At 36.6% G+C, this 17,198-nt stretch overlaps 1 protein-coding gene across 1 annotated transcript in view; it reads right to left on the bottom strand.

Annotated features, from left to right (window-relative positions):
* The window catches only part of LOC148839567 (nesprin-1-like), a 219,048-nt gene extending 210,139 nt beyond the window's left edge, over nt 1–8,909 (bottom strand). Inside the window, exon 1 of the mRNA XM_088908442.1 lies at nt 8,555–8,909. Within this exon, the coding sequence (XP_088764568.1) occupies nt 8,555–8,621 (67 nt within the window). The 5' untranslated portion in view covers nt 8,622–8,909. The remainder of the gene's footprint in view (nt 1–8,554) is intronic.
* Nucleotides 8,910–17,198: the final 8,289 nt, after the last annotated feature.

Below are 17,198 nucleotides of genomic sequence, written 5' to 3'. Positions count from 1 at the left end.
TTTCTCATTTCCTAATTTTGTTGCCAAGGCAATAGCAACCGCATGTAAACATTTGTGATGCTTTTACTACCTTCTTTCGGCCTTTCATGAATATACAGTATAGTTACATGAAATATGAGATTATTACATAATTATACATCTAAATACATAATGATTTTAATATTTAATTGCATTTGTTTGTTTTTTGTATCCAAAAGAGCTTTACATAAAGCATACCAATATGTACCACAGCCTCACTACACAGAAGAATAGGGCTGAGAAATTCTTCACCAACTGAAGTAATGGGGAAATGAGATTGGAAGGTGGGAGCCCAAGATGGAATTTAGCTGGAACAGCGGGATTCTTACAAAAAGTGTCCAAGTGACCATGTACTCAGGACCTCTGTTTAACATCTCATCCCTGGCCAGTGTCTCCAATCGGCCTACTAGGGCATTGGGTTGGAAACCTGATCAGGAAGGAAGAATGCCGCCTATTGTTCTACCCACACCGCCCTTAGCGGTAACCTGGTTTTCTTGGAGCTTCTGAGACCTGATGAGTTCAAGGAATAAAACGATCACACTGCTGTCATTACTAATATAAAGACAACGATATTATAACACTTCAACTTTCTAGACAGAAACGGGGTGGAGCTGTGCTCTGCAGCATTTTGCTCCTTCTAAAATGGAGGAAGGAATAGAGGAAGTAAGACATCACAACTGGCTACACACTAGTAGCCTTTTGTAATATGTCACTGTACACTATGTCAAATTATGAAAAAAGGAAGCCTGACATCACAGGAAACCTGAGTACTCGTGTGTATTTTGGCATTATTACTTACTTATAGTACTAGTTTGCTCAACTATGTACATAAATAAACATGCAAGACCACATAATGTTAACATAGTAGTATGGGTATGCTACTATGGGTAGCAGCAGTAATTACAACTAGCAACCAGCAGAACCAAATGATCTCCTCAAGTTACAGCCTTTCTGATTGTTACATTTCAAGTATGCAATCTGTTTTGCTACTGTTTGGGTTGAATCCTTTGAGGAAAGGTAAGGGTAATTTCCTTCTGTTTTAAAAGGCAGTTTGAGAACAGAGCTGTTATCTTTTAACTCACACGGTCACGATCATATCATTTATTTTGCTTCTCAGAGAAAAAAAGAAAAGGGCATCCTGGTAAAGCTCCATGTATGTTATTGCTAACCGTGGAAATATTTGAATTGCACTTTCTAAATAATGGAAAATAAGTAAATAAAAATCCTCCATTATGCCCCTTTAAACAACATTACTAAATAACCACTTTAATGTTTCTTTTGTTAAATTATATAGTGGAACACGTTTTGTACAAATATGAGCTGTCTTGAGAGAAATTTCAAATATATTACATTATATTTTAAAAGTATATATAAAATATATACTTAATCTATTGCATCTCAATAACCACTTCTTTTTTGGCTGTAGCAACATAAAGGAGAATATTTTTCCATTTTTAAACCAAAACCACTTCTGTCTATTGCTTGGTTTTAGCACATTATCTAATGGTAAATAATAATGGTAAAACTTAAACCTTTTTAACTACCACTTACCTTTATTCAGATCTATTTTAGTTTCTGTACTTTGTTGCATGGTGGACTTTTTATGCCATTATTTTATAATTTTATGATTTTTATTTCTTTTACAAGTTTTTTATAGATTTCCCAAAAAAAATGGCATACATGTAACCTACTGTAGTCTGAATTACCAAGTAGTGGCACAGTGGTGCAGTGGTTAGTATTGCTGCATCATAGTGCTGAGGCTCTGGTATCAATTCTGCTCCTGGGTTGCTATCTGTGTGGAGTTTATATGTTTTCCCTGTGTTCTTGGGAGTTTCCTCCCACAGTGCAAAAACATACTGCAGGATTACTTACCTTTTGGGAAAATTGGCCTCAGGTATGAATGTGTGTGTCTGTGTATCTGCCCTGCAATGGACTGGTGTCCTGTCCACCAGCTACTGTATACAGTATGCTTGGAAATATATAACTGATAGGATTTTCAGAGAGTATGAAGATATCTATTTAAATATACATCTCTATTTAAGTATATTCAGAACAATGTACTGTATAGTGCAACATATTCCTTTAGAAAAAACAATATTGCAATGTGCTTTCATTCTGGTATACTTAAGAAGGCCAGATGTTTACAATAACAGTTCAACATTCTGTAGTTCTAACTAAAGGTAAAGAATTAGTTGGGGAAACCTGAATGCAAAAGTTGCTTGGCAATGCTCCATTTAGGGATGTAAAACTACATTGTTTACAAACAAAGAGAGCTTCTTTCCTATTCTTTTTAGTACAACAATGGTATCCAGATGCCACTGTTCAAATGTGACAATTAGACAGTTCATAGACAAGCATGTCAGTTTTAACTTTGAAGTAGTTCAGCTGGGTAGTTGCATCAGCATGCGTACGCTACAAAAGAACAAGTAATAGGTTTATTCCATGCTGAAAAGAGAAGAAAGAAAACACAACGTTTCAGCTGTGGAACCATCTCCGGGTGTGACACCTGGAGATGGCTCCACAGCCGAAACGTTGTGTTTTCTTTCTTCTTTTTTCGGCATGGAATAATTTTAACTTTGTGTGGTAACACATCACAGAAAAAAACTGCCAAGCACTGAGAACTAAAAGCAGTAGCAGGTACTGACAAATTAGATAAAACTCCAGTCAAATTGATGGGTTTTCAAAAAATATCCAAACCAACCAAAAGTTATTTTAATGTCCCACCATTTACCTTAAAAAGTGACACCCCACTAAACAAGCATATTACTTCATCATCTCCTAGTCTTCCACAATAACACGAAAGCATTTCCAAGTCACAGATGCAAACTTATCTCAAAGGATTTCACTCCTCATTGGGTATTTTGTTCTTTCTACAAGACAAACATTTAGAAATATCAATAATAAACTGGAACAAAGCATCTTCCAAATAAATGCAGTGTTTAGATTGAAAGTAGAAACTAGCTCATGAATGTCTTGAAGAAATCCCAGGATACTTTCCACAGGAGCTACTGCACAACCAAGAAAAACAGAGACTACTCTTCTTTCTGTAAAGGACTCAAAAGCCCTAAAGATCTACACTATAAGCCCATTTGCTTTTAATATGCAGCAAACAGGAACTGTGTTCTTGTTGTACCACCACAAGGGGAAGTTTCAGTTTTTAAATGGTAACTATGGTAACATACTTTAGACTACAATGACATTCGGATGGGGATTTTTTAAATCAGTGGAAATCCAGAAATGAATGATTAACATTTACATATACAATCCCATATTTACATATACAATTCCACATCTTATTGTATTTAATTAATTTAAATTAATTGCAAATTAATTTTTGAGGCTGTGTTGACCACTAAAATATTAACAACCATGTAAAATCCTTTAAAGCAGCAAAGCTTTCTGGCTGGAGTAAACATGGCCAGTATAGCACGACACCCTCAGTCACCAGGAAACAGAGGGTGAGCTTTCGACTCAAGCTCAAGGTGTCTCCTTTCCTTGGTCTATATTTAGATACACCAGTTGCCATGGAAATGAGGTTACACTATGTAAAACAAGAAAACAAATTTACAGCGTGGTAAACAATTTAGACTTTAGAACAGATAAACAACAATCCCTGTCTGATTCAAGCTGGCTGTGACCAGATACTAGAGTATAGAAGTTAATATTAGTGATGGAGCTGAATATTAGAGGAATATTATAAAAAAAATGATAAATACTGTCTCAGAAGCTAGGTCCATAGTGGTATCTGATCGTTTATTGAAGTTATAAATGAGTTAGCAGTATTCACAACCTTGGGTTAGAAAGTGTTCTCACTAGTGGCATCACTGTGTGGTACAGCAATACTACCACGCATGACAGAGATGCACTACAAAAGGTTGTGGCAACGGCACAGAGGATTATAGGTTGTGATCCACACCATCCGCTGTCGCAGTAAAGCCCAATCTATCATTCAGGTTTTTAGCCATCCCAGCCACAAACTGTTCTCCCCTCTACCCTCTGGCAAGCAATACTGCACTCTTACAGCAAGGACCACTAGACCCAAGAACAGCTTCTATTCCACTGCAGTACACATCCTCATCAGCTAACTGCAGGGCCTCAATACACACCTACACTACGCACTTTTTACATAGTCTACTTTTTTTTTCTTATGGTCTCACTACTACATATATATTATATATTTATTGAGCTGATGTGTAACACATTATATATTTGTTGAGCTGATGTGATTATTAAAAGAGTGAAATCTCATCTTTACATCTCACAAGCAAAGACCAAATGTTATTTCATCAGCGTGATTCCTTTTTAAAAATGGATACTAACGTTAAATAGATGATATTATGATGTCTAAGGATGGGCCCTAATAGTTTTATAACACCCCTTTGCTTTTTTACTACAGAGAATCCAATTATTGGTTTGTCTGAAGAAAGTATATCAATGCGATTTTTATTGAGAAACCATATATTTTATGACTGCACAATGGCACAGAAATTTAAAAGATCAATGAGCAGAGAACTGCACTTCATGTTTCTTAATGAAATTGTTATGTTTTTTTCTGAGGAAGTCCACCAAAAGTGAACCAAAAGAAGGCAGTAAAAGGCAACATAGCCAACCTGCTCTGTTGAAGTGGAATTCAACAGAAAAGGAAGAGGTGCCATTGCTTTGGGTCACATTGTCACGCAGAAGCTAAATCACTAATAACTTTTATTGCACCAGAAGCACGTCTCCAGCAAAAAGGGAACTTGGAACATTTCCAAGATAAGTAAAGAGTTACTTAAGGTTTTGCAACCTCAAAAAGCTGTAATGCCCCTCTCTTCTTTATTAAAATACTCTTTTGCTTCACTCAACAACCACATCTCAATCAGACTTATGTCGTTTTAAGATATCTGAACACTGAAACTTAAAGGGTATGTAATTACTTAAGAAAACTAAGACAAAATACTACAAGACCATTGAACCGCCTTGTTTGGCCTAGTGATATTCTAGAAGAAAGGGAAAAGATCAGAGTTTATTCAATAAAGATACTGCCAAAATTACACTACTTTCCTACATATGTAAATGTTCTTGGCAATATTTGAAACACCATGTTGTACTGATAATAAACATAGCTTAATACACATTCAGCAATATAGCCAGTGTATAACATAATCTATATCCACATTTAATAATCAACAAAATAAATAAAGACATTGCCCAACCACCAGCATTCAGCTGTATTGGTTAACTCTAAGTAACAATTGGCTAAAGGCTAAAGCCAGTCTCTTAGGAACAGAATGTCAATAATCAGAGAAGCTTTTAAACCTTAGATGTGCAGAAACAGCTCTCACAGCAGGCAATGCCTTTGGCTTCCTTAGTAACCATGCGAGGACTGAAGCCTAGCTTATCAAAGCACACTACTACAACATGGCTACACAAAATTACATACTGCAATATTAAAAACAGTCAAAGGAACTCTTTCAATGAGGTTCCTGTCTGTAATTTTCATGGGACAAAAATATTTAAAATGTCAATTTAACAAATCAGTAACACAAAAACAAATTATCAGTTGAATTAACTTTTTTTTTCTTAATCAAATTTTTCCAGAGCATAGAAGCAATCTTGCTATGCCGAATGTCCATACTGAGTCATGTTTCCGACACACTAAGGTTCACTACAATAAGTGCTATTTTGTCATTTCACACGCTGAACTGAAAGGAAGTGTGATTGGGAATAAAAAAAAGCCGCATGAATGCATTCAAAGCAGAGACCCGTTATTGAGCCAGTGGATGTTTAAATTTTTTATGCTTCTGAATAACAAATTTGGCTTCCGCTTCTGAATCAAATCTGGCATGTGCTTCAGCAGGCACTGCACAGCAGCGGAAAGCATTGGCATCAAGTATTCAGCTCAAGTAGCAGGCGGCACCTCTCTCTAAACTATCAATCTGCAGTGACACCCTGTACTGTACTGCCAACCAAAGTTTTTTGCTGCAGTAGCGGGTAAGGCCCAGACTGCGAAAGAAAACATCTGTTACAAATAGTGGCAAGGCACATAAATTCATCCTTTTTTGACAGGACAGCAGCAAAATAATTTTTGGACTTGTAAGAAGGCATGGGCATTTGTGGTACATTTTCTACTTTCTGCTAATCTTTAGTAGTTAAGAGAACACACAACACATTGCTCAAAGACTTGACCATTTTCATTCATTCTCCATTTTCTTAATGTTTTATTCAATTCAAGGTTGAAGGGGACAATAGAACTTAACCTGGCAAGCAATGGGCACAAGGCAAGATACACCCTGGACAGGACACCACAGCATCACAGACTAAACACAGACACAAACACGTACACACCCTCATACCAGGACCAGTTTTCCTACAAGCCAATTCACTTACCAGCATGTCTTTGGACTGTGGGAGGAAACAGGAGCACCCTGAAGGAACCGCATTCAAACATGAGGAGACAGAAAATCTCCACGCAGGTTGCACCTGCAGGAATTTTACCCAGGGTGGGGCACTGTGAGGGAGTAATACTAACCACTGCACCACCACAGAACAGTGGATTTCATCCAGTTTTGGAGCATTGAAATAAAAAAAGTCTTGTTTCCGTCAACAAAAATTGCACTCAGATCTTTTTAATATATACTGTATATGTATTTGTACATCTTATAGTCAGTTGGTACAAATATACAGAACGAAAAGGTTTTGTAAGAGAATCGCAATTGAGCAAAATGCATCTATTCCTAAGGACTATCTAAATGAAAGCAAAAAACATGTTTTACTATTTTCCAAATATAGCAACATGCAGAGCTGAGCAAACACAGCTCATATCTCATTACCCAGGTGAGAGAGACACTGGCAATGATTAGGCAGAATGCAAGTCTGCCCTTGCTCAGCTTTTTAGTGGATTAGCAATACCACTGTCTGCTCCAGCCCTATCAGTCCCTCACAATGTCTGTAACCTGCAAACACATTGTGAGCTGTCCTAATAATAGGAAGACTGCTATTAACCTGAGACTGCACCTAAAAGGACAGAAACAAACATTGAGACTGTTTTTGTGTGGATGACTAAAGTCATTTTCAACACTTGCAACACTGCAGAATCTTTGCAGGAAATACAGGAGACAATCTGTGTAGGTCATTCTATTTTGGATATTTCAAAGACTTCAAAGCTGTCTTTGTTTCTTATGCCACCCAGTTAACATAGACTTCATTAAAACCTGCTGCATGGTAATATATTGCTGAAAGGTGCATTCACTTTACATCAGTGCTTCCAGCAAAACATCAGGAACATATTGTACATTACCTACAGTACTTTCTAATTACAGAAAAGCTGCAGGCCTGCAGCCAATATTTAAAAGCATTATATGGCTTTTTATTGTTGAAAGCAAAAGCCTTATTTAGAGGAATATCTGAATAATTGAACATCAGAAGACAATATAAGCACAGGGCCCTGCAATAATTAAAGTATACAATTTAAAGAAATTGGTCTGAAAAGTTAAATTGCTAAACTATACTGTACCAAGCTTTAAACTCTATCAAAAATTATTTCTGTAATGGTTAGCCAACTGTGAATACAATAGATAATTTAACAAACAATTCTAATTCTGAAACATTACTGCTCTTTTTTCTGTTCAGAAGAGTGATGACAGGAATACGCTTGTCACATCACTTTTAAAAGATGTACAATACCACCCATGATAATTCTGTTACCTGCTACTACAGTACATTAATACTGGGATCATACCTCAGTTTGGGATAAACTTCTGGAATGAAATGATGAAAGGAAATCTGAAATTAAATTATTTCTTTAAAATCCTCTAAATGCTTTTGATCATTTTTTGTTTTATTTAGGACCCACCCTCTGTATACCTGTCTGGGCTTCTAATGAGCAGAAGAACACAATGTATCTTGTTCACACAGCCCCCAACAAGCTACAGCACCACGTCGATACGTGGGAGCAGGGAGCTGGAACAGTGGGAAGTGGTGTATAAAATTCAAAATAAATACTGAACTTGAATAAAGATTAATTATAATTGATACTTCATTCATGAACAGCTCAAACTCCCTCCAACAGATTATTCTGAAGTGCCCATTATTATACCAAGTCACATCCACCACATGACAATAATTGATCGAGTTTAATTAATTAACCCAACAGCTGACCTTCAGTTTCTGTGTCTTTAAACACAATTCCAACAATACAGGATTCATTTACATTTTGAAGCTATTTTTCATTATGAAAAATAAATATGATGAATATTAAAACCCATCAGCTAATAATGTCACAACAATTATTACAGCTGCCACAATCCATAAGTTGTTACCACTGTACACTGAAATACGAAAAAGTTCCAAAAAGTTAAGTGTAGAAAGTAAGTGAACTTAGATACTGCACTGCAGAATTATTTTTTAAATGCTTATCCCCTTTAATTCTGATACATACATTTAAATTAAATTTTCGATTTATCACGCTCACAAAAAGTAATGTGTCGCCTGCAACAAACTGAGCATTCGAATGAATGAAACCAATAAGAACATTTAGGTTATCTTCAAGCCCTACCTTGCAATTTTTGCATCACATTTGCAATATCCTTTGGGGACCTTCCAAAGTGTCTTGGTGAGGCCATGGTGCTTCTTCAGAACTGTAAGACTTTGACCCTGTGTACGTTCTATGTCATACCAAAGGCTAATGCAGACAGGATGAAGAGGTTGCACTACTTCCCTGAAGAAGGCATCCTTCCTGTAGCTGCCTCTCTGAACCACACTCACGCACTGAGTCTCTCTAGCTCCGAGAATGCAAGGCTTGATTCTCCCTCAGCCAGCAGCCAATGGGAAGGCAGGTTTGACAATGCTGCTCGAGCTTCCCTGCCAATGGCAGACGTCCTTTTTTCCTCCCACTGACTTCAGCTACCGCCTGAAAAGGAAAGAGGCAGAGTCTTCTCTTAGTGTAAGTCAGCAAGGTGCCCTAACACAAGGAGCTCAAAGCTCATCATCTCATTAGCTATTCTTCTGCTGCAGCAGCGACATTATCAGCACCAGTGTCACACGGAGACACAAACATTAGGACAGCATTTTTATTCTTCAATTTACAATTATAATAAATGAATAGATACATAATACAGACAAAGAAGAGTGCCAGACAAGGAGATGAGTAAACAGAAAGACAGGTACTAATATAGATACATTTTATATTAACCTGTGTTCAACTATTTAAAAAGAGAATAACTTTGTTTCAGTAGCTGTACCAGAAAATTGATGCTTAACAGTCCCACCCCATACATTTTATTATTACAAACTAATGTAGAAGTGACATTTTCTAAATCCCTGGATTTCTGCTGTTTAAAATATAAGAGGATTTGCATTGGCCTTTTCTAATAAGGACATGAAATGGTTTTATAGCTATGCTGCAACATTGCAGAAATTAGCGCAATACCTAAAGGGGGTGGATCCATTCATCCCCCATGATTGGCAATGCACATGCTTTTAAAACTCAGGGAGGAAGACAGGCCAGCCACAGCAGAACAGCAAACCAGAATCTGACTGGTGCATGAAGCTTTCACTTCCCTTGATAACACAGTGACCAGCCCAAACGGCACAGCTCTGAACTTGTTCATCTGTGCTTGGAAAAAGCCAATCCTTTTCATGATGGAGTCGAGTCTCTTCTTTCTCCCTTCCTTCTATGCTTCCACATAGTGTCATTAAAAGTCTTTCTTGTTTTCTTAGTGCATTTAAGCACACTACAAGCCATTTCATTGAAAACCATGCTATTGGCCTCGTGTAGTAGCAGTGAATATGGATTTTGATCTTTCTGTTTGTTGTATTCTTTATGTACAGTGAAAAATCCCTGAAATTCTGCCAATTGAATGTATGAATTCATTGAATGCATTGACTACAAAATAACTGTTCTTCTAAATAGCTGTACTTTCAGTGGGATTATTGCTCTACAACATCCCCCAGTAAAAGCTGAATTAATATTTGTGCACTGTATTACAGTATATGTTGTACTGGAGATAAAGTTGCACTGCGTCCCAAATAAAACAGAAAGTAACCAAGAAAAACGTGGTTATTAATAATATCATCATGAGAAAAGAGAGACAAAAAAAGATCAAAAGCAGTGCAATGGGAAGGATTCACTAATTATTTGAAAAAAAAATGTTTAGGAATCTTATATAATTAATAAAACATTTTCTCATTGAACAAATAGTGAGCATTTTATTCAATGAAGCACACTTTCAATTTTCTTCTAGGGAATATAACCAAAATCAGCTAAATTAAAAAGGATTATGTTTAGTGGACGAGTATATTTCAAGAAGTACGACAGTTCACTTGAATTAAATCGTTCTTACTATGTTACGAAATCACCAAATTTCTAAGTGTTAAATGAATTCAGGAAGCAGTTTTTTTTTTATCTTACTCCTTCAAACTAAAAATAATGCAATGCAAAAAATGCAATTTAAAAATTGAACCACTTCCGTATAGCAGCCTCAAAGACAAATTAAATCATAATTTAGACCCAAATGAAAACCAATGAGTAATCAATACATGTATATGTTTTGATTTATAGGCTCCATTGTGCATTACAGGGAAATCTTTCATATGCCAATAAACACTATCAAATTAAATTGCAACAATACAGCATTTAGCCTTCGTAATACATTCCAAACTAATGTGCAAATTAATTTGTACTTTACGTACAATATCAAAGTGAAACGATGTTTTGTACATTAAAATGTTTTTTAACTAAATGCAACTGTTATTGGAAAGAGTAATAAAGTAATAAATCTAAACGGAAAAGCGTTTATGATATAAAAGATTGAAGGATTCAAAAGCCTTACCAATGTGCAAACCTCTTGGTTATAGTCTGAGAAGCGTGTAAACTTGGAGGAGGCTTCTTTGGTTACTACAGTTGCCAATAGAAACACAACCAAACTGCTGTGTATCCAGTTGCCAGTCAATTGTATCAAACCTCCTAGCGTGTTTTGCTCTGATATCGGAGACTGGATACATCAAGGACAATATGTTTCCGGTTTTTTTTAGCTAAAATTTGTTTTGTATCAATGTTTCTCCTTTGGGCAGCTTTATTCTAAATTCGCTGAAAACGTCTCGCAGCGTGATGCGTTGCTGTCTTGATTCGCTTTTCTGAGGGAGTAGAGCCGGGATTCGTCCCTTTCGCTGGCCCCCTCCTTTGACGACTAGAAAGGGCGGATATATAAAAAGTCACTCTTAAGAACAAGAGTAGATTTTTTCGAGTCTGTAGTAAATTAGGGAGAGAATGCTTCAAAGCAATTCTGCATAAATCGGAAGGCTGAATTCTTAATGCACCTTCACGCCAATCAACAGAATTAAACATTGTGCAGCATGGTGAAGAAAAAAATAAATATAACAGTATGTTCATAGCTAGTGCAAATCATTTACGAATGTTTAAAAGTTCACTTTTGCAGCTCGACCCTGTAAATTGTCAGCCTAACACTGTTAATGAGTGGGAGGAGTAGTTAACAAAAAAGAACTAGCCGTTTACTATAAAATTTATTAAATATAATACATTTTAAAGATAAGAACTGGCCATTGCATCCATTCAGCATGAGATATTGAAAGGATGTTGTTAAAGTTGCAGCAGCTGTTAGGAAGAAGCCAAAATTAAAATAGCTTTCTCACCCTCTCCCCCCACCCCCCAAAAAGTGTTGCGTATAATGTTGGTGTGATGGATGTGGTTGGCTCAATGGTTGTTTTTTCATGACACACTTTGTGTCTTGTCAGTGTTCGCAAGGATACAGCCTTTCACTTAGCTCAGTATATAATAAATTATTAATATATTTAAATACAAAAAAGACGCTGTCCTTTTGAGTCCCATTGGAAGTGTTTTACAGTGTCACGCTACTTTATTAGATTTTCTATGTTTATTTAATATATACAATCTTTGGGTGTCTTACCGATTACTTGTGATTTGCTTTGTTGTTCATACTTCAATTCCAGTTTTCGTATTGTTTTTATTTTCATTTTAACTTCTAATATGTCACACCCTGCAGTACCCACTGTAGGCTACTATTTTATGTTCTCCTCTGTTTATTTTTTTTAAGTCTACCTTTGCCATCATAACTTTCAGAGAACATATTGTAAATCACTGAGATCTGAATGTATTTCAGATGGCGGACTGTACAGAGGTGACTTATATTTGTGCTATTGTACAGCACTTTCTGTTGGTTAAAAAGTACATATACTGTAAATTATATTAATCTTAAACTGTACACAAATACAGTACATGCATAGGGTGGTCTTCTTTCCTAGACATGAAACATTAATTTTAGTCATACTGGTTTGGAGTTAATGAACTTGGTCCTTGAGGTGAACCTTCGCTGACAAATGTCGGTGCTTAAAGGAAGCTTAGGGTTTTCCATCATTGAGACTGTAGGAATTATATCTCTAATCTTCTATTTCCGTGACTGATGCCGTCTTCTAACTGAGTGTATTGAGTGATATGGGACCTGGCTTTCTGTGCCCAAAGACATTAATTAGTGCTTGGAATCAACTGCTGATTTAAACTGCCCTTTCATGTGTTAATGTGATGTTCAATTAAGAACCACTGAGAAGATTAGTTACTGCGTAACTAATAGTTACTCATTTGGTATTTGAAGTTGCAACAATAAAAATAATAATAATTCACCATGACCTTGAGCTTCCCTGACAGAAGCAGTTTTTTTTATATATCCAACCTTTTTTTAATTAAATGGTTATTTGGTTTTGGTGCAGGATAATCGGGAGACATGGTAGCACAGTGTTTTGCACTGGAAGGATGTTTCAATAAATAAATGTGCTGAGGACTTCACGTAAAAAAAAATCAAGTTAATACACTCTGTGGAATGTATGGATGTTCGCCCATTATGCTTTCCGGCATGTAGGGCAACAGCATCCTGTTGCTGTTTCCATAACATTAGTTTTTTTATGGGATAGGTTTGTTAGCCTCGTGCCCAACCTCCAACATGGTGCCCAACATGGAACATGAATCCACTACCCTGAGATTATGAGTCTCAGGCTCTACCAACACAGCTAGTCAGGGCCCCAGACACACTCTGTGTTTCTATTCAAATGCTTTGGATAAGCTATATTTGTGATGTTATGGCTGCAGTGCTGCTATACACTGCAGTAAGAGCTGCCCTCTAGGTCAGCTGTAATGCTCTGAATGGCCTCCAGAGGTTTTACTAATGATCAGGCATTGTCCACTCAGACAAACAACGCTCAAAGTCTAGCCTTGCCCTTACCCTGCATAATCAGTTATATTGTGCTTTCAGGCAATGCAGTTGTGTGTCTTGGCTAGAGTGACTGGCGGCACATTATGAAAGATCAGGCTTGTGGCTTGCAGTGCTTTGTGATGCAATGTGCCTTGCAATGGAAATGCTTGGAATGTGTCCCTAGTAAAAATGCCTGCACTGAGACTGGGATCCAGAATTATTGCCAATATTAAAACCTCTTGCTATAGAAAGGGCATTTCTGCACCTCTCTCACAAGACTTTTTCTGCTGTGGCAAGCATAGAGAACATACAGTACCATACAGCATATTTCAAGTCCACCTTTACCTTGGCAGAGTAGATGAGCTCATTCTGAACTTTTAGTGATGTTCTCTTCCCAGTCAACCTTTGTTGTCATCTGTTTGAGTGACCGACTTGTAGGAGATATCATTGTCAATAGGATCATTTGTAAAAGTTGTGGGCAGTGACTTAGCATGTGCAGAAATGCTGAAAAGGCTTGATGATGTTCTTTCTGCTTGCCCTCAGAAATAATCACATTAGAAAGGCTACACACGTGAGGAAGTCACTTAGTACTATACATTTAGTTTCCTTGATTGCAAGCTGCTTATTAATTAAAAATCTTACCTAATTGTTCCTTAAGGGATCCCAGGGCATCTGACTTAACAACAAAGCTAAGCAGTTTGACCAAACCCTTAGTTTTCACATCCACAGATCCCAATTTCACTGTTGGTCCTAAAGTAATCCTATGGATTCACTTTGTCAATGTGTTTTTGGCCTTGAAATATTTGTAACAACCCTGTAGTTTCTACTATATTTAAACATTAATGACTGTCAATTTCTTTAAAATGTCTTTTTAAATTATTCCTTTGAGGTCATTTTGCCAGTTTTGGAACTAATGCTAATAAATCTTGAACATGTATTCTACACGGTGGAATTATAACACAATTTACCTTTTACACTTTGCAATTTTACACTTTGCAAAGTGTATCCTAGCATTTTGTTGACCTTGTTATTGTTTCATCACTTTGTCTGGATGAGGGATTAGACACATACCTAAATCTTCATCATAACTCACGTCAGACTCAAAGAAAGTTTAAATACTTATTGTAATTATATTCTTGCTTTGTTCTTACATAACATTTACCTGCCTGGATTTCTGTACCATCCATCCTGGATAGCGTCAAAGTCTTTTTATATTAAAATTAAAATTCTTAAAAGGTATTTAAAATACTTGTGAACTTCTTTTTAAAAGCATATGTGACACATTTAACAGGATATTTTATGAATATTTCTTGCTAAGTGACTAGAAGGCAAATCGTAACATATTATTAATAACATATATTATTTAATGAAACAATACGGGAAAAAAATAAATTAAAAAACGTAACATAAGCTTATTTTAAATTACTTGATTAATATTCACCCTAGCAACTTATTAAGCAATATTCCACTTCTAGCCAAGAATTGCTCAACGTATTCATTTTTTTCAGTTTTCAAGAAAGAATGGAGAAGTGCGTTTTTGGTAAACTCCTTTACCTTTTATTAATCTCTCTGTAAAAATCTGTCTTTTCCTCAAATTTCCCGTGACATTCTATTTTGAATTTTTACGACCTTGGGTTGTTACTGCCACCTAGTGCTCAATTTTAGCAAAACATACTGCTGCATCTTGTTCTACCGTTTTAGAAGGATAGAAAAATGAAGCACTGGTTTCCTATAAATTCGTCTCCTTCTTGTTGTTATTATTATTATTATTATGTTCATGTGGGTTTCCTCTGGGAGCTTCCATTTCCTCCCACAGTCTAAAGACATACTGGTAGGTTAATTGGCTTCTGGGAAAACTGGGCCTGGTGTGAGAGTGTGTTTGGGTGAGTGCCATGAGATGAACTGGAATCCAGTCCAGTTTGTATTCCATCTGGTGTCTACTGCTTGTGTAACAGATTCAGGTTCTCAGGCTTGTGCCCTCACTGCTTCTACCCCAGTTCGTCCCTCCACCACACGGGCACGAACCCAGGTCTCTGGTATTGCTCAACAGGGGTCTTGCCAGCTGAGCTAAAGAAGACCTTCCTCAGCCCGGGCGGCCAAGATCTCTGTTATGCACAGGGGCGTATTCCTTACACTTGCCTGGATGGGCTCCTGCTTCCTCTCCACCCTGAATTGGATGAAGAGATTAGAAAATGGATGGATTATTATTCAGTGGGAACATGATTCTTATCCTTTATGGAAGTCAGGAAAAAGTTAAGGTAATTAGTCGCACACCAAGAAGAGGAACTGAAATGAAGGTAGGTTCATCCAAGTACCAAGGATTAGTTGTAACAATGTCAAGAGAAATTGTCTCTGTTGCATGTGGGGTAATTATTTAATGTCTTCTGGAAACCAAATGAATGTTGATACTGCAGAAGTCATCTTTACATGCACTCTTTATATTCTGTTTATTTTGCCTTAATATTCCTTTTCATGTGCATTTGTCTTGGAAATTAGTGGAACTTTCCTGTATTTAGTAGTCCCTGACTATACAGTACAGTACCTCACATAAAGACATTTTTCAAGATTTTGAAAAAAAATGTTTTATTCTTATACGATCTTAATACAAATCTTCAGTCTTACTGTGGGGATGATTTACTAATTAGTTACGTTTAGACTTCATCAAATGGTGGGTAGAGTAAAAAAAGATATATAAGAAGTTATTTCTGGCATCATGTCTGCTAAGGGACTATAATGATTTGAGCAAAAACTGGATGACACTAAACCAGAATCCATTTGCCATTTTGTAATCCCATTAACATCCAAACTTTTGAAGAAAAAATCTATCTTCAATTAACCAAATGTAACCCTCGTTATTAAAAACAAGCATCATAGAAAAGCAACATTTAAATGTTCTGCTCATTTGCAAATGTGAATGGCAAGGTGGGGTCCCAGACCTTTGGCCTTTGGCAATTACACATCTTAACAATATAAATTCCAAAAAGTGGCACACCCTTAAAAAAAAGAAAAACATGCACAGCAGCAGGAGCGCGCACTTCAGAAATCCTCCCTTTGCAATGCAAAACGGACAGATTGGGTGGGATTTTCTTGCGAGCGATTTTATGGAGCAACAATAAAAGGAAGTTCCAGCCTAGGAGTCCCATCACCTCCAAGTGGAAAGAATGTGCCTGATTTTCTGTACTGAAGGGGAGTCACAGTTTCTACTTTGTGCCTTATCAAAGCTTTTATTATTACTAGAATACTCACACACCAGTACAGGGGAGAAAAAAAAAACAAAGACTCCTTTAGCAGCTCATAATGTAAAAACATAATTATTTTCCAACCTACGATCTGCCATGAATATCAGTTTCAATTATACCCTACATATTATTCTGCATCAAGGTCTGTATTGTTATTTTTTATTACCTTCTATATGTATGAAAGGTCCAATGTTTAAAGATGATCTCATCTGAGTGCTGAATAATGCATGTTTTCACATGCATTAAGACCAGCATTGATAATAGTGCCACAAAAGGTGTATCCCAAATGGACTGGCCAAAGCAAAAGAAAACGAGACAATAATTTTGTTTAAAGACTAAAACATCGTAAGTGCTTGAAATAAGACTGAAGCGGGCTTACATCTCATAATTGTCACACAGGGGTGAAGTCAATAGCAATTTTGTTTAAAGGAATAAACACTCACAGAAGGAATGAACACCAGAAATATGGTAAATGTCGTACTGTTAATGCTATGTCTTCATGATCCACTTTGTTTCCTTGAAAACTGACTGTTGTAAAGTTTTTATAGCTGGAGAGCAGGTCCTAGAATTGATTGATTGGCTGATTGATCGTTTAGAGCAAATATGCATTCAATCAATCACCTTATTAAGCCATCTTCTAGTCAGAGTGTGGTGACAGACACATGGTCTATGTCTAAGACCTAAGACAGAAAAGAGAGTAAGAATTCATTAATTTCTGAGAAAGTAATTAAGGATCTGT

This window comes from Atractosteus spatula, chromosome 2 (genome assembly GCF_055471065.1).
Source record: "Atractosteus spatula isolate fAtrSpa1 chromosome 2, fAtrSpa1.hap1, whole genome shotgun sequence".
NCBI classification, from domain to species: Eukaryota; Metazoa; Chordata; class Actinopteri; order Semionotiformes; family Lepisosteidae; genus Atractosteus; species Atractosteus spatula.
Note: the sequence above shows the minus strand (reverse complement) of the source record. Positions and strands in the feature narration are given on the sequence as shown.